Source organism: Labrus bergylta, chromosome 15, assembly GCF_963930695.1.
Source record: "Labrus bergylta chromosome 15, fLabBer1.1, whole genome shotgun sequence".
Taxonomy (NCBI): domain Eukaryota; kingdom Metazoa; phylum Chordata; class Actinopteri; order Labriformes; family Labridae; genus Labrus; species Labrus bergylta.
The window spans coordinates 14,330,662-14,348,596 of NC_089209.1; the positions used below are offsets into that span (position 1 = coordinate 14,330,662).

General features: G+C 40.6%; 1 protein-coding gene across 1 annotated transcript; it reads right to left on the reverse strand.

Annotated features, from left to right (window-relative positions):
- Positions 1–4,257: 4,257 nt before the first annotated feature.
- Positions 4,258–17,464, reverse strand: bmf2 (BCL2 modifying factor 2). Its single transcript, XM_020638849.3, has 4 exons — positions 17,257–17,464; positions 13,584–13,829; positions 11,857–12,074; positions 4,258–8,197 (listed from the first exon to the last, which is right to left on the reverse strand). The coding sequence occupies exons 1-4, from the start codon at positions 17,372–17,374 to the stop codon at positions 8,081–8,083; spliced, it is 699 nt and encodes a 232-aa protein (XP_020494505.3). The 5' UTR covers positions 17,375–17,464; the 3' UTR covers positions 4,258–8,080.
- Between the last annotated feature and the right edge of the window lie 471 nt (positions 17,465–17,935).

Genomic DNA, 17,935 nt, shown 5'->3' on the forward strand with positions numbered 1-17,935 from the left:
ACTGAATTTGTTGCTTCAGTTCGAAACATGACCAAGTTGTCTCTTCATCAAATGAAATGTTTTTCAACCGCAGAGATTTAAGTGTGTCTAAATATTAACCATACTTTAGCTAAGGCTAGCTCATTAGATAGGCTAAACTTGATGTAGCATTCCATTTGTGGCTGTATTTAGTGTTGTTTTAGTAAGTGAAAGCTTATGTTAAGAGCCCGGAGAGATTTCCAAACCACAGAGCAGAAACTGTATAGATTGATTTCCAGATCCGTTAAGAAATGACTGCACATTTTACATGCTACATCTTTTTTTCAATGGCATAATAACTTTCTATCTGAATGCAGATGTCAGAAAGTCATTCCATTCAACATTTATCCACATGCAACAATAGTCTGCGAAAATGTGAAATAGTTGTCACTTTAAAAACACAGGTAGGTGTTCGGATGTGAGCCAGTTATTATAAGACGGTCCACAGAGAGAGACTCAGCTAAGAGGGAAGTCAGGCTATTCCCCAGAGCCCCTCCTCAGCTGCAGCTGCACCACCGTGTTTTGACCCAAAGTGCTACACCTGACATGTGTGCCCTTTCAGAGCGGCAGGCCCTATTCTCTGTGGACAGGAAGTTCATTTCCTCAGAGGATGGAGCCACACCTATTGAATTTTATAATGCATGGTTTTTATTTTCCCCCCAAAAAATGTTGCCTGTTTCTTTTCCTCATGCTTTTCCTTTTGTCGCACTGAAAAATAAGTGCTTTACACTCACTGAACTTTAGAAATGTTATCTTCCTTTTCAGCACTGTATCCTAAAGTATATATCAGGCTATATACCACAAACTCAGCACAGCTCTGAAGGTGTGAACAAAGAGAGTAAAAAAAGAGGTAGAAGATTCATCTCCCTTGACCTGTTTCCCATAAGACACAGACAACTTTCACAAGGTGATAATTAAAATGTCATCACTCTGTTAAACATCTCGGGGTCGCTCCGTGGATTGAGAAACCAGAAAGATGGTGTATGACACATTTTTTTCCACATTTGTTCGCCGTTCACAACAGCCCAATGTGGCAACAAAAGAACCCAACAATGAATATTAATATGGACTATGGAGTCTCTCTTGTTTGTTTTATCCGATGAGCGGGATTTGCACCGATGGATACGCCTTAATTTGTATCCAACATAGATTTTTTAAAAGAAAACATCTACATTAGGTCCTTTTTTTCATCTAAATAAGAAACATGGGTAACGTTTGGAAGGCAGGGCAGGATGAAACAAAATTTAAAGAATACATTATTTCCCTTAAAGGCTTTACATCTAAATGAACACGCCTGTTTCAAAGTTGTATAGAGTTAAAAAGTGGTAAAAAAATAAACTCTTAAGTAAAAGACAGATACCAGAAACCTCTACTGAAGTAACACAGTGTTTGTTCTTGATTACTACACAACTCTGTCAACATCAGGACAAGGATAAGGATAATAATTTGAATCATTAGAAACATTTGCATGTGACTGCTTCTACCGTGCATGTGTGATAAAAATATCCCTAAAACAAACATTGAGACCTTTCCTTGATGGAAACATTTCACCGAGTTCTCAGGCGAGTCACTAAAGGGTTAATGTGTGGTTTCTGAGACAGAGAGGGAGAAGTAAACAAAACCAAAAGAAAAAAAAAAAAGTCAGCGGCGGGAGCTTCTCTCTACAGTGAAGTCGAGGCGTGACCCTCCAGATAGGCAGCGGGCTATCATGAGGGCGTCTCCCTGAGTGACTGGACCAGGAGAACACAGAGGGCCTTTGTCAGGGCTGTGTGCGAAAAACTGCTGAGCCAAGCAAACCCTCACCAACACCCCCCTCCCCCCCTATTTTTTTTTCTTTCGCCCTGAAGACACACACAAACGCTCACACACACACACACACACACACACACACACACACACACACACACACACACACACACACACACTTGTCTGTGTTAACCAGCGGTCCCGGGGGACGAAGGTTTTCTGTTGAGCTGGTGGGAAGTTACAGAGGGGGATGCAGACTGTTTTGTGGTTAAAACTCTGTATATATTAGCAAAGCATTCTGGGATGCATCTTTAACTTTAATAAAGCCTGCTGCAAAAAGTTTCTGAGTTTCTGCAGACAAAAACACTTTCAAGGAAATGTCATCCCGCCTGTTAAATGACTGCTCTTCTTGAAACCATTAAGAGTCTTCTGCTGCGGAGTGCTGCAATTTTTACTGTTTGCCAAGAACGCTCAGAAAAGAAACAAGACAAAGAAGAAAAAAACCCTTTTTGAATGAGTCCTGGTTAACTTACTGTCTGGGCAAAATAAAGATCTGACACACATCAGGACATCAAATTATTCTAAAATAAGACAAGATGATGCAAACATGTCAGCATCTCATTAAATAGAAATGCGAAAAGTGGTGTTATCTGAGGACATGACATTAGTGTCTGGAGAAACATGACCATCCAAACTAATTCATTTGTCTCACAATGTTCCTGAAGATAAGTGTAAATAAAGGGCAGACAGCTTGTCTGCATCTGATTTCTGTTTAAACATACAGATATCATAACACACTGTTTGCAGAAACAGAAACAAGAGTGTGTATGTATGCGACAGTTTAACAACAGAAAAATGCCCCAGAGCTTCTAGCAGTGTTGGAAACATGATTACTGTATATCAACTTATATTGCCCTGTAGCTCAACGTATTCCAACGTGTTAATCTTTATGCAGATTAGGTCAGACTTTCTTCTCTGTAAACTTCAAATTTGTATTTTCCCGAGGCCATTTGTTGACGTACGCACACACCGAACACACTCACTGCATGTATACCCTCCTTTAACCTCCCTTTCTGCCCCTGCTGACACAAAGCAGATGCCGTAGGGGGATCATTTTAGAAACATATACTGACAGAGGAATGAATCATAGTTTATGTAAGGTACAACCTTAACCCACCAGAGGCAACAAGAGCATGTCAAAACAGTGCTGAGTGTCATTATTGCATTATTCCAGGGTTCATGAAATGCGTCTATTGTTCTTTGTTATTAAACTTTTTAGGGAGGAAAGGAGGAAATAACTTGTGTTTGGTCAAATAGAAGACATTTATATTAAAAGACTGTGACTGTTTTCTTTGTTTATTTACATTTTTTATTTCATATTTTCAGGGGGTGTAGGATTTCAAAAAGTCATGATACTCAGATCTTTGTCTTGCCTCCAATCAGGTCTAAACTTCATTTATTCCAATTATCTCTCATCTCTCAGCCCTGGTTGAGTTTCGGCATGTTGACACTCATATATGTCTTTTACAGTACAGCAGTGTTGAAATATCGCCTGTAATTCATTGGTATGATTGAGACTTTTACTACATATCTTTCAAAGTGAAACAGACCACTGCTTCATAAATACAAGAGTGTTATCCTGACAAAAGCAACACTGTTTAATCATTCTTCCATCATCCCTCCCATTCTAACGTTGTTCACCACTTTCAGTAAAGCATCTGAATCTTTAGCTAGAATATGGAGTTTGGCGATCAAACATATAACATATATGTTTGGGGAGATAGTTGCGTTGGTTGTGCTGTTGGCAGAAATGATGCCAATGCTATTGTTGTTTCAGTTTGTATCTGACCTTGGCTGTGTCGCTTTGGTCAATTGTTTGACACATTGTCGTCAGTTACTCACTTATGTATGTAGGCTAATAATTTTTTGGTTTTGTTTCAGTATGTGTTCGACTGTGTTGGAAGGCGCACTCATCACCAGTGATGAATATTTAACAGTGACCTGTTTAAATTCATGTCGACTCAGCACTTTATTCTGATGAAAGCTGCTAAGCGCCTCAGTCAAGGATCACTGTTGTTTCTCAGAGGCTGCTATATTCAGTGCCTCTTACAGTTTACCATGTTAGATTTTTAAATGTATTTTTGTATTTTGTATTTTTCTTCTGTCCTGTTGTCTTGCCGTAAAACCAATTACCTTTCTGTGCCAAATAGAGTTGAAGTTGAGTTGGCGTATAACTAGCCTAGGTCAGTTTCTCATCATTAATTTGGCTGCTAAGCTAAACAAAGACCAGAGAAACCCCTTATATGGGAAGCAGTGCCTTATGTCAGTTACAGGCATCATTTTCTAACCAGTCCGACAAACACAGCAAACATGTATAGACAGTTTATCTGGACTACCAATGTGGTGTATGTGCGTTTATTGAGTGTTAAACTGTGCATGTGCTTAAAATCCTTCATGGTTGTTTTTAGCTAAATAAATCAAGCAAAAGCCATGTAAATTGTCCATAGAGTTTTAATGAAAAAAAAAACAGCAATGTACCCATTTAACAACAAAAAAATTAGAGAAATTGTAAGATTTGGAGAGCCAAGCTCTTATGTACAGCATATTGCACTAGAAAAAAGAACAAACATCCCCTGTCCTCCTCCGTTCCCTCCATCACTCTACGTTCTGCACTGTTCCAAACACAGAGCAGTCCCAACGATATCACAGCCAATGCTTTAACAAAAAAAAAAAGAAAATGCTACATCTGGCCTGGGTCTCACTTCATAGGGCACATGAGCGTGAAATCCTTGAGACCACTCTGAACGTAAAGAAAGCAATGTGAAGACAATACAAACTCGCCGCGCACACAGCACAGGAGTCTGAAATAAGTTCCACTGTTCAGTTCATGTGTTCAAAGATATATTGTGGTTTTCACTCCATTAAATTACATTCAAACCTTTTAAGATACAGGGTTTTTTTTTCTCCAGGAATGTTGGACATGCATTTTTACTCCATTTACATATATCCAAAAAAGCCCTTGAACTGAGTGTCACATCAGACTTGGTAAAAATCCCAAAAATGTAAGATGCCATACCATTGAAAAAAAGCAATCATAGAAAAGAAAAAAAAAAGTTGTGTTGCTGTAGTTCTTTCTTTGATGTATTCTTACAAAAAGATATTGAAAATGTTTTGCTAACATGTTTTTTTTTTAAAAAGATAGCAACAATAGCTGTATCAAATTCATGTCTTATGTATAAAAAAACACCAAATCACAGCACTTGACAGTAAAGATGCACTCTTTGTTGGATACTCAGAAAACGGATTGAAAAAAATTGATAAGAAAGACACTGAAGGTTGAACGCATTAAAAAAAGTTTCACTTGAGTCAGGGTTTGCAAAAGAGCGGTTGGTAACGACAGGACTCAACCCATCCCACGTCAGAATAATACTGGGCACCATGGTGGCTCATTCCTCCTTCAAATGTAAAACCCGCAGCCCTACTAGACTGTAGACAATAAAGCACAAGAACCCAGGCAAGCTGGGGTCGATACAGCATATTACAGATCTTAAAAAAGTCTCAGGAATCTAGAAGGGGAAGTTCAGCACAGGAGTCGAAAGAGAGAGGCGCAAAATACAGTATACAGGTTAAAAAAAAAAAAAAAAGTTGTTGTTGCTTTTTATACAGTGCACATAGATTGCAAACAGTCGTCTCTGGTAGTAAGAAGGATCTGTGAGGTGAAAGTCACCGTTTGTGCTGAGAGATGTCAAAGGTAGAGCCTGTGCCTCGTGAGCTGATGTGAGAAATCAAACTGATTTAAGATCGTTTTATAGAAGTTGATCTCACAGAGCCCAAGTGAAACAAGAGCTGTGACCAGTGACTTTAGGAAAAAAACCATGCCAAGTGTTGACGATGATGATGATGCGACAGGTCTGTTAACTCACAAGGCACATTATTTTTATTTTTTGTACATTTGATTGTCCGTTGTTTTCATAGAATTCGGCTCACACGGCGTTTGTGTGAGGATGCACGAGGCACATGGCTTTAGTCCAGCCTCCCCCCACACACAGGCATCAAACACACAACTGAATGCACGTCAACTAGAAGAAAAAAAGGACTGTACACACTGAGATAGCATCTATACAGTAGCACTGAGCGAATATACACACAAATAAATTAGAATAAATTATCCAAAAGAGACCAAACAAAGTGAATCTTCTTGTCAATAAGGACAGGGAGTAGTTAAACACGAGAGAGCGGGAGTATGAAGACCAGAGAGTGTGTCAGAAAAGATATCTGAATTGGCTCAGCGTTCATTGTTTGCAGGAAACAAACTTTTGGTTCAGCTGTTTTTTTTAGTCATAGAATAAAATATGTAACACACTTTTATGTTGAGTGAAAGTATTTGGAAAGATAAAAAAAAAAAAAAAATCGAATGAAACATCTTTGCTTGTTCAGCGTCGTCCACTGCATCACGTCCTCGCTAAAAGGCAGAATTTTGCGAACACTTTCGACATAAGCGTCAGGTAATCAACACGGTCACTTTAACTACTCCCTGAGGAAACCATAAAAGAGAAAGTAAAAAAAACAAAAAAACATCAGTGTCTTCAAAAGTTCATATCATGAGTCTACAACAGACTGAAAAAATACATCAAATGAGGAATTGTTAACATCGTATTTGAAGTCAGAGGAGACTTTTTTTCCTTACATTTAGAAACGGTGGATGTGTTGTTGCAAAATGCTAACGTAGCACGTAGCAAGGAGTATAAACCTTCTCCTTTACCTTGAATGTGTCTGTGAGAGTAGTAAAAATGTCTTGTTTTTTTTAACTGTACAGAGTGAAGCAGAATGTACCACTGGCAGTTTGGTGAAAGAAAGCACTTGAATGAAAAGTTGAGGTGATACAAACGTGTATCAGCACATCAGGTTTGAAGAAAGTGTGTGAGATATTTGACTAAACCTGGAGCAAAAAAAAAAAAAAAAAAAGCATCTCTGTGGCTTTTAACTCAAATGTTTCTGTCATAAAAAGGTATTTGTTAAGAGGTGTGTTTCTTTGACAACGCAAACATGTCTTGGGGAAATGTCCTTTTTTATGGGTGTCAGTTTGATTGCAAATGCAACAAATCCTGAAGATTGTTCCTGCTTCTTTCCACTGGCTTTAATATTGCTCAGCCCTAAAAAATAAATAAAAAAAAGATGCTGTATTTTTTTTCACAGGTAATTCACAATGCAGCAAAAAGGGTGAAGATTGTCAATCCAGCCAGAGAACGAACCCCTGAAGAGCTTCAGAAAGTGATCAAATTCATCCAAAGACTTTCAGCTGTCTGATTGTTTTTCCCAGTTCCCTGATGGTCATCCCACAGAGGAGATTTGTTTGTCTTTGTGCTTATTTGGTAGAAATATTACTGCAGATTTGGGGAACAGTAAGCACACTCTCCTACAAACACAGGATCACATATTGTAAGAGTAATCACAAATACAATCTTGAAGTAACTCGCCTATGACCTCTAAATTCAAGTATGCATGTGTTTTTCCTTTAAAACAACAGGATCTAATCAACACACTTGAACAGCATGAGTGGTACTCGAGTTGGAGATACGGATGGATGACACAGGTTGATAAAAATGTTTCTACATCTACAGTGGAAGCTGGTAAAAACACAGTGCCACACCAGCGTGTAACACATCATCTCAATCAACCATTTGAAGAAAAAAAAAAAAAAAAAAACGCCAGTGTGGAAAAGTCAAAGGAAAGTTCAGGGCGTGTTGTAACTCTGAGAATAAATTAGTAATGTGCCTCGAGTCCTCAAGGTTTGAAGTCAGAAACTTCAGCGCAAAAACGTCCATATCCACAGATGGTCTCCAAATGAAACTGGCCCAAATCTTAAAAATGGATTCTCTTGTCTTTATGGATTCGTTAATGCAAAAAAATAAAATAAAAGAGTTGTTGACCTGTGGCAGGAGAGAATAAGGCATTCCCCGGACTGATGGAGGTCCTTCAAGACTTGAAATACCAAATAAAAAGAGCGGTTTACTGTACAAAATAGGTCATCTTACAAATATTTCGAAAATATCTCTTTAAACACAATGGCTCCTTCTTGGAAAGACGAAAAAAAAGCTAATAAAAAAAAAAAAGTAACAAAAGAAATGTAATCAAGTCTCCGTCCAGCGGTGACTAGTGTCTTCTTCATCTCATCTTCAATTAGAAAACAAAAAAATCCAAACCCGTGTTCCATCTTACAGTGCCATCTCTTAAAGTCTGGACCCTCAACCCCGTGAGGAAGGGAAGAGGAGGGAGACAAAGGGGGGGCCGAGACAAAGCCGAGCAGGCAGTCCCTTCATCTCTGCGCTCCTCTCAGGCGAGGGAAGAGAGCCTCTCTTTGAAACAGAAAGCCAAACAGGGCCATGGTAAGGCGCATCCAGGCGGGCAGGTTTTGTCTCTGATGCCTCATGAACTGCAGACAGAAAGATAAAAACATATTAGTTTTTATTAGCACGTGGGACGGCATGTTATATCACAAACACTATGGCTGACATACTTTCATCATCATAAAAAAATGACTTCACGGACTCAGATTTCATAATATCAGGTTCTCTATGTGAACTGTGGTAAACCCTGTGTGCTGAAACCATGTGATCAGGTAGACTGGATGTTTCCACAACATTAGCTTTTGTGTCTAGCAAACAAGTGTGTCATAAGCACATCCTGCCTGACACAGGTACAGGGTAACACCTGGAGTCTGTAGGATCGCTTTGGAACTTTCATTACCAGTCAGATAGAATAATTGTAAAACTTCATTAAGTGTTTTAAAGCCTTGGGAGTTTTAGTTTGAAAAAGTCAAATGAATATACGATAGTCAAGATTATTCTAGCTAAGCATTCGCAAAAAATCGTAGAAAAAACATTGATAACTCTTAAAAAAACGTTTAAAATGCAGGTAAGTTTGCGTTTAATCAACTCAGGAAAGTTCACAAGTACTTTAAAATGAATACTTTGAAAGGGATTTAAAGTAATTTCCTCTACTGTAAGAAGGCTTGGCTTTGCATTTATCAAGTCTACAGGTAATCTCGTTTTAAATTTCGACTTCTAAACAAGAAGCTTAAAGCATGCTTTCAAAGAACAGGCTTCTTATTTCATCACAGCTCTCCTGTAAGAGCAAAGTCAGCCGAATAATGATCAAAAACAAAGCCGAGGAAGCTGAAACTGCTCCCTCCTATGGAGCTGCCTTCCCTGCTCCTGTCATGATCTGTCAGGCTGCTCAGCTCCGCACTGACTTCAGTCAGATGAAGGAGTTCCTGCTGCAGCCTGCGATCTCCTCTCTCTCTCTCTCTCCCCCTGCTCCTCATCTCTGATCCAGCACAGCCTCACCCCCCCGGCTCTCTCTCTCTCTCTCTCTCTCTCTCTCTCTCTCTCTCTCTCTCTCTCTCTCTCTGAACACTCAGATATTTCAGCCTGTTGCATAAGCATACTTGTAACGATCCCTCTCCCTCCACGCTCCATCAAGGTCTCTACCAGCCTGGCAATCAGAGCCCGCCACAGGCTATTTAATGCAGACCAAGCAGACTGAACTGAACTGAAGCAGCACCGCTAAATGTAACCTTAATTGTCCTTAATTGCCTTAATTCTATGCTGCGGAACTTACTTAAACAGTACCCTGGTTTGTTCCACATGAGGCTCATCTTTCTGCCTGGGTAGCAGTGAATTGTGTGTTTTTGTTTGCCCTTTTGGGATAATGCAAATTTGAGCTTGGATTCAATTTCTTCCCTAAAATGAACTAACACAACACCTATTTGATCTAATAAGATGAAGTTTCCAGTCTGTCTGGACCAGTTTTTCCACTTTCTTATTCATTTTTTATTGCAGCAAAGAAGCTTTTTAAAGGGAACAAACTGCCTCCATTTTTTGTTTTTACCAACTTGCTGTCTCTGCTGACCTCAAGAAGATAAAACACTATCATCCAGCAGACTTACAAAAAAAAAGTTTTATCATTCTAGTTGTAAAAGTTTTTATTTGTACGCACATTGAATTATTGTATTAATAAAGCATTACCATTCAAAATATTCTGATACTATGCTGTATTGATTTTCCCTGCACAAGTAGAAATTACCTTAACATATTGGTATTTCATTGGCCACATAAGTAGTTTGAACTCATACATAACACTCAAGCTGCAAATACAATCTACTCCACATAAACAAAAGCCCACACCAGTCACTTCTGCTCGGAGAGGTGAGTGAAAAAGTCTAACAATAGCGAGCAGACACAATAGAGAGAAGCGATTGGATATCATAAAGGACCACTTGTGTTCATTCTCCCCCCTTTAGAGTATTTCTACAGCAGCGGCAGTATCAGATCCTGCAGGATAAAACCGACTCCGGCGCAGACAGCAGACAAAAAAAAAGTTAAAGACAAAAAAAAAAAAAAAAAAAAAAGTCTCTCTTATCTCTGTGTCACAGAGTTGCCACACAAAAACCAAAACACACACAGAGATGCACACACTGAGCCAGTCAGCGGGACAAGTGAGGTATTGTGGGTAGCCATGAGTCAGATTCTATTTTTAGACGCACGAATAAACAGACGGCCAAGTCTACCCAGACACAGACGTGCTTCACTCGCGCTCGCGACAGACACGCAGAGCTCACCTGCTCCATCTCAATCTTTGTAGTGTTTGTCAAAATCTATCGCCGTATTTTCTTCATTTCTCTCCTCTTTATTTGTTCTCTTTCTCTGGTAACAACACTGTCAAGTGCTTTTCAAAACTTATCAACCACACCTTGTTCTCAACAAAGATCCCCCCCCCCCATCTTAACAGTCACCCAGTCAGGAGCAGATAAGAAACATGCCACTCCTCCCTGTATACTCTGTACTCTTTAACTTGATTCCAGTCATACGACTTCTGTGAACTCTAACCAGTAACTGCTTGATAAACACTGACACAAGTTAACACCCGAGGAGTGACACCAAATCTTGCCAAAGTCAAACAAAGAGAAGTGTTTTGTGTGTAGCGTAGAATTTATTCATCAACAAGCCGAATTAAGCACATATCATCAGTCTATGTGCTCAACTATTTCCTCAGGAGTTCTGCAAACATGCAAGCCTGCACAATCACCTGACTTCAACATTTCTAAAAAAAAAACCTTCAAAAGTTCGAAACTGTTTCATGCTGTGCGTGGTATTTTTTACGTACAAAGGTCAATAAGAGGAATAAGAACATGCCTGTGGACTTTTGGGTAAAAACACAAGTACTGAACAGAAGGCTTGCTTTGTCTTTTCAACCACAGAGAGGCGACAAAGGGATACAGGAAATTGGTTGGAGACAGGCGAATGTCATTTAATCTGCTCTTCCCCCCCCCCCAAAAAATTGTTGGGAGCATTAAAAAGTGGAGGGGATGGATTTCGCTCTTTTCTTTTCTTTTCCTCTGTCCTCATACAGACCTGGTAACATATCCCTATTATACCTGTTGACTGTAATTGCATGCTATTGATACCACTGACAAGTCATATGTAACCCTCTGCTCCTACTCAGGTGCAGCTGATGTCTTTTAGAAAACAAAGATGACCTTGACAAGAGGGCCAAACTTTAAATCACTATGAGAATATTGACAGACAGAAAAGGGCGACATATATCGCTAATTTTTTTTTTTTTTTTTAGTTTCACAGGTTTAGGTTAGTTATTACGTTATAATTGCCTCTTATTGACTTGGGAATTTTCCTTAGGTTTGGCAGAGAAAGTGGTTGATTGCCTGCAGAAGCTATTTTTATCTAGCGTGAGTTGTGGTCAGCCAAGATGGTTATTGTTCTGTCCCTTTCCGCAAATGAATGAGCCACAAATGTGGTGCTTGATAGCTTTCGTTTATGTTTCTTATCAAATGACAGAAGACTTGCATTAACGGCTTTCAAGTAGAACTTATTGCCTGAACAAATTCTAGTTTAATTCCTATTAATATCCCTTGTTTTTTTTTAACTTGTTCCAGTTATACCTTCAAGCAGATGCTCTCCTGGGGAAAAAAAATTAAGTCTCATAATTTCCATTTCTTCTTCCCAGAAATGTAAATCTGCTTTTGTTTGTATTGTTTCCCCCCTTTTTGCAGTCAATTGTTGGAGTCAGGCTTACCAGTTCAACATGATCCTGGTGGAACTTGTCTCCTATCTCTCGGAGTTTGCGACCGATTTGCGCCTCGACGCTCGCCCCCGCCTGCTCCTCCAGCCTTTCCGCCATCCTGTCGTCTTCCTCCCCTCTGTCTTCTTCCTCCTCCTCTTCTATCTGCCTCTCTCCCCTGTCCTCCATGGGCTCAAACTGAGCAGGGAAATGTGAGCGTAATCCAGCATTGCCTAAAAGGAAACATCAAGCCTTTTTAAACTTGTCTTGTTGTTGTTGAATCTCTGCGACACCGAGAGGCTGGTGTCTGTCACTGCTGAGGTGATGTCAAGGTGAGGAGACATTACTGATATCAGCTCAGTGTAACTACTTGTGTTTTTCTTTTTTAGACAAGATGGTGAAAAAACCTCTGAAAATTATTTTCCACACGCTTTTTCTCCCTTCCTTTCTCAAACACAAACAGCTTTTATCAGATCTTCTCAGAGGGGAAAATTACAACACACTCAAAGTACAACTCAAGAGTCCACAAAAAAAAAAAAAAAAAGCGCAACAATGTTGTTAGGGGGAAGAACTCAAACACCTCATTGATTCAACAATGGCCTCAGTGAACAGCATCTTTTTTTTTTTTTTTACGGCTGTGTGTCACTGAGTTTGCACATCGCCTCCAGCATAACTCTTGCCATCATGCCACTCGGAGGGAAAACATTTTGTTATGTTATCATGTTTGCAGAATGCGCTGCTATTCTGCTACACAGAGGAGCATAATATTTCCAAGAAAAAGTGAGCATGCTGGACCAAGGCCAAGTGCATGACATCAATTACTGGTTAGCTTATAATGAACCGCGATGACTGTGAATGTATTGAGGACTTTAAGTCGAGAACAATAGGAGCCTCTTAAACGCTGACACTGAATCAACAAACAAACAAAACTCTTCTTCAACTTTCCATCAATTAAATTAGGGTGATGTCACACTGATGTAATTAGATACAGGGAAACTATATTGGATTTAAATGGTTGCACGTATTAGGGTTGGAATGTGTCTTTATGTTATGAGTTGTTGATTTGGATTGTTTCAAGAAATGGCAATGTTAAAGGAATTAAAAAAGAAATGAGCTGGAGAGTGACCACCATTTATCAGATTCAGTTAAAAATGTATTTTTAGAGTGCTAAGTAAGAAGGATAAATTAAAACTGACATAGTAAACAAAAGGTTTATTGGCATGTTTCTGAAGTTCTCAGTATGCGATTTATAGGATGAGGGGATCTCCCAACTACAAGAAATCCAACGTCTAAGATTGTGTGATTTTTGTAAACAGCCAGTTTGCTTTATTAGACAATGAAGGCTGAAGACGCAGGAAATGTGGGGAGAGTAAGTCGGGAATGGCCGGCAGTCGATCCAGTGACCAGGGCTGAAGGCTCTATACATGGGTCAACTGCTCTTTCAATTGAGCTAAACTGGCATCCCAACTGTGTGAAAACTTAAAAGGGAATTTGTTTTGTTAAATGTCCCAAAAAAAACCCACAAATGATTCCACTCCCATCTTGTCTGGCACTTTAAATCAAATTGACAGGTTTAATCACTTGGGTCTTTGAGGCCAATAAGCTCCCAGACAAAAGGAATGACTAATACTCTACATCATGCAATGCTGCACACACTACGTGTCTAAAACTATAAGCCAACATCCCCGTCAGCAGGCTCAAAGTATTATTATCTCTCCCCCTCCCCCCCCCCCCCTCCTTACCGTGAAAGGGTAAGTGAGGCTGCCGGTGCAAACTGCAAGGCAGCGTGTCGACGCTGATGCTGTTGTTGTTATGGCTCTGTGAAGTAGGCATGGCAGCGGTGATGGCGGGGAAGGCCTGTCCGGCTGTGATCTGTGTGGATGGGTCTTCGTATTTGATGTCCCTGAAGGGAGTTCCCCAGAGCTGCGAGATGGGCCGTGACATGTCCTCCTCCTCATCATCCATCCGACGCCTCAGCGGTAAACTCCCTTAAGAGAGGAAGGGGACAGGAGATGGAAACTTTAGGAGGAGAAGTACGTTGATGCTGCAAAACTCAGCAGCACAAGTTTTGACAAGGTCAAAAAAGACACACAAGGCACTCAATGATTTGCCCTCATCCTACATCACTCCTGTTCCCATATCACACTGTCAGACAATCAAGACCCTCTGACCAAAGACTTCTGTCTGTCCACAGATCCAGGACAAGGGGTTATGGGGACTTTTTTTATCCGTGCCCCAAAACTCGCTATGGAACTCGCTGCCCCCTTTGAGCTCATTCTCCCCCTGTTATTGACATCTTTAGGAGTCATCTCAAGACACCCTTATTCCTTAGCTTTTAACTGTCCATGACTAAACCAGCACAGCATCCTCTTCATATTTTACATTATTTAACCACTCCTGATTTTCTCTACTATTTCTGTTTGTTTCATTCTTTTGTTCTTGTCGTATTCTGAATGTTGAAAAGCACTTTGGATTAACTCTGCTGTGTGTACTGTGAATGAATAAATAAAGTTCATTTGATATCGTAAATATCATCATTTGTTTGAAGACTGTGCAAAAAAAAAAAGACAAATCTCATTTGTTATTAGTAGAAACTCTGCCCCTGTGATAGACAGAAAATGATCACACATTATCTACATTCAGTGTCAATAATTCATTAGTCATTTGCCCAGTAAGGGGGCTAATGTAGTGTGAGGTTATGCTGAAAACAAACACGCAGACTTGGATCTGTCAGTGTTTACTCGGTGTAAAGAAAGGTCATAAAAACACAAGAGACCAGCTGTAGCTGAAGCATAATCTCCTATAACATAGTGATAAGCAGCAGCAGGAGCCAGACGTATGGAAACACCCTGTGGGTGAGGACTCTGTGGGTGGCTGAAAAAGCTCAGCCAGATTTGCCGCCCTCCCGCAGCAGATTTTGCCAACCTGTTTCTGATGATGTGCCAATCGAAATCCACCGAGAAGGTTTTTTTTTTTTCTACTAGCAACCCACATTAATCTTGAATAGTGTGCCACAGAAGAGAGCCCAGTCAGGGGATAAGCGTCCTCTCCCACAATTCTGCAGCTTAACATTAACACTTACTCTCTCTCTCTCTCTCTCTCCCTCTTTTAATCGCACAGTCACTGGCTGGCTGCATGTTTACACTGACAATCCATAAACACATAAAGTAGCGGATGGCGTGCGAGTGAAACCCCCGGTGAAACCAAAGTTCTGGCGAGACTGTCATGTGCTGCCACCGTTTCATGAGCGAGATGGCAAGTTTCACTCCATCCTCCTGTAAACAATCACACTCTTCCTTGTTGGCCACGTGCCACAATCTGCCCTGCTCTTCCATCTTTTGTCAAGGGTGCCTGTCTTTTTCTTTATTGTGTGTGTGTGTGTGTGTGTGTGTGTGTGTGTGTGTGTGCGTGTGAGTGAGTCAAGACAAATGGGCTGGGTTGACTGGCAAATGCGAAAGTTGAAACTGGATATACTGGTATTGTGTTTACCGAGTGATGCAGCCCCGTTTGTACATCTCATTGTGAAAGTGTCCTTTTGCATGATGTCATATCATATGGAGTCAAAAGAGGAAACTGCAATTTAATCAGCTGTGGAAAAAAACTGTCTGTGTAGCTAGACCACATTATTAGCGTCAGATGATTGTCTCTGGATTGGACTGTCTGTTTTTTGGAGGTAAACAAAAACATATTCTGACCCACAATAGATGTGGCCGCCAGCGTGTACAGAGCATATAGTCTACATTAACTAACTGTGCACAATTCCAAATAGCCCTTATCTGTGTTTACGTCTCCTCCAGACAAGTTAAGTCGTACATTAATTCATGCTATGCAAGAACTCTCTGCAACAGTACAAGTTTTCCTCAAGTGTACACCTATGTTGCTAGTCAATGAAAATGTGTGTGCTGCTGTCTTAAATTTCCCCTGGCAGCCAACAGCATACTGGCAAGACTGCCATAGTGTCAGACACATAAAAAAACACAAACATAGAAAGCGAGACACACGGAGAAAGACATCACACACACACACATAATATACACACGGAGATACACACTGCCTGGGGCATGCAGGGAGGCCTGGCATCCAGCACAGTGCTGGTCAGAGGCTCAAAGCAGCAGCAGAGAGTGGCTCCCTCTGCTGCACCATCTGTGCACCGGGCACTGCTCCATGCTCGGGGTGGGGGTGCACACAAGGTGAGCTCTGCAGCTATTTCACCTACTGCCTTCATGTAACTATGAAAACATATCCTGTGGTTATCAGTGTGCAAATGACAGGCTCCAATTAAGTCATGAACTCGGTTTTTTTTTTGTTTTTTGTTTTTTTTACCAACAGCATTTACACACAGTTCAGTTGGCCTGGGCTAAATGTTATTGTTACTTTTGTTATTAGTGGAAGTTACTTTAGCCCACAACACTAGTGTATCCGCACACACTGAAAAGGGCACTTAATGTGCGACTTGCAAGGTGGTTAAATTTGTTCAAAATTAGGCTCTGGAAGACCACTGCGGATGCTGTGCAGCTTGACCCGCCATCAGGAGCTTGATGACCGGGGGCAGCTCAGAGCGTACACCCGCGACGTTCAACCGCGGATCACTGTAAGCAGAACATTCACACGCCGACAGACGAAACATCTACTAGTGCAGGACACATTTTGCTGACACATGATTCTCAGCAACAACAAAAAAAACGCCAAAAAACCCCAATCATGTTTATTTATTTTTAATAAAATCCTGTTTTTTGTTTTTTTTTTAAATCCTGAAAGTAGCCTAGGTGAAACTCTAGGTTTGCTCTTTTTCTTTCAGCGTCAAAAAAAAAAGAAGATAAGTAGTAGGACTCCGAAAAATTAGGACAGTTTCATAACAGTGTTACTCGCATTGCTATCATTACAACCTTTATCCTCCGTTGACTTTCTCCTCACTCCAGTGACAACTCTTCTCCAAAACAAACACACCACAGAGAGGGAAGGTTTGCCAATACAAAGCTGCAATTAACAAACAATGAGTAGTACAAAAGCCGTAGTAGCAGGTTTTTTTTTCTTTTTTCTATGATGTCGGTTACAAACTCGTGGTGCAAAGCTTCGGTTACATGTTGTATCATTGTGTAAGGACGAAACAGTAACGCAACCAATCAGCCGGTTAAGAATCAAGCAGTCACACGCACAGTCACTTATCCACGCAGTCCAATTAAACAACAATAAAGACTTACTCATATTAAGGAACAAGACATAAACACATCCTTTAATGCCATCTCAGGCATAATATGCAAACCCTCCTCCAAGTCCGCTCACAGCGTCTCTCTGCCCGGGCATGCCCGAGCTGCCCGCACATTTGTTGACAAACTTCAACAGCACAACGAAGCCCCCGCGGCGGTGCAAAAAAAGACACAATTTATGCACTTTTTTTAAGTTTGTTCAACTCACCGCCAGCAAAAGCGCTTTCCGTTGTGATCGGTGGTATCTTGACAACTTGCTGTTTACCTTGTCTCCGACGGACTGCACTCATGCGACTCGTATCCCTCTTTGCATTACAGCCGCTCATAGAATAGAGGTTTGCTGACTGGAGTGGGGTTGTTTTTTTCCCTCTCTGTCAAAGCGGTCCGCCCCGACGGTCCGGGACCCCGCCCATTCTTAATAATGGGAAAGGAACACAGAGTCAGCTATGGGTGTCATGCAAAATAGGCTACAACACACTGAAAGGATGAAACAATGTTGTTGCTTTTGAGTCGCACGTCAATCTGAATTTTGTCAAATGACAAGTGCTTGAGGAAGCGTTTAGACTCGCCTATTTCATTTAATTCGGGAGTAAGCAATATCTCATCGTTACGGTTATCATGAATCATTCAAATCCATGAATTATTGAGAATGTTACATTAGTAGAAGTGCAGTAAACGTAGAGTTATGTAAATGCACTCGAAGGACCAAGCCTGTCTTAGACGTACAACAATATGTCAAATAGACATTATGCAAAATTCTTAATTTGTATAGAATAGGGATATCTCTCTCATACATGGGCTCAGTTAAGCACGTTGCTTTTGAATTGGTGTTGTATTAGGGTACATAGTCAAATGGAGAACACTAAAGCACTTATTCAACTATAGGC

Bases quoted from the DNA above. Each gene is read 5' to 3' on its own strand.
- bmf2 (XM_020638849.3), bottom strand. From the start codon at position 17,374: ATGAGCGGCTGTAATGCAAAGAGGGATACGAGTCGCATGAGTGCAGTC. The intron at 12,075-13,583 runs GTAAGGAGGGGG...GTTTCCTTTTAG, and splicing joins GCCTCACTTACCCTTTCACG to GCAATGCTGGATTACGCTCA. The intron at 8,198-11,856 runs GTAAGCCTGACT...TTCTGTCTGCAG, and splicing joins ACCAGGATCATGTTGAACTG to TTCATGAGGCATCAGAGACA.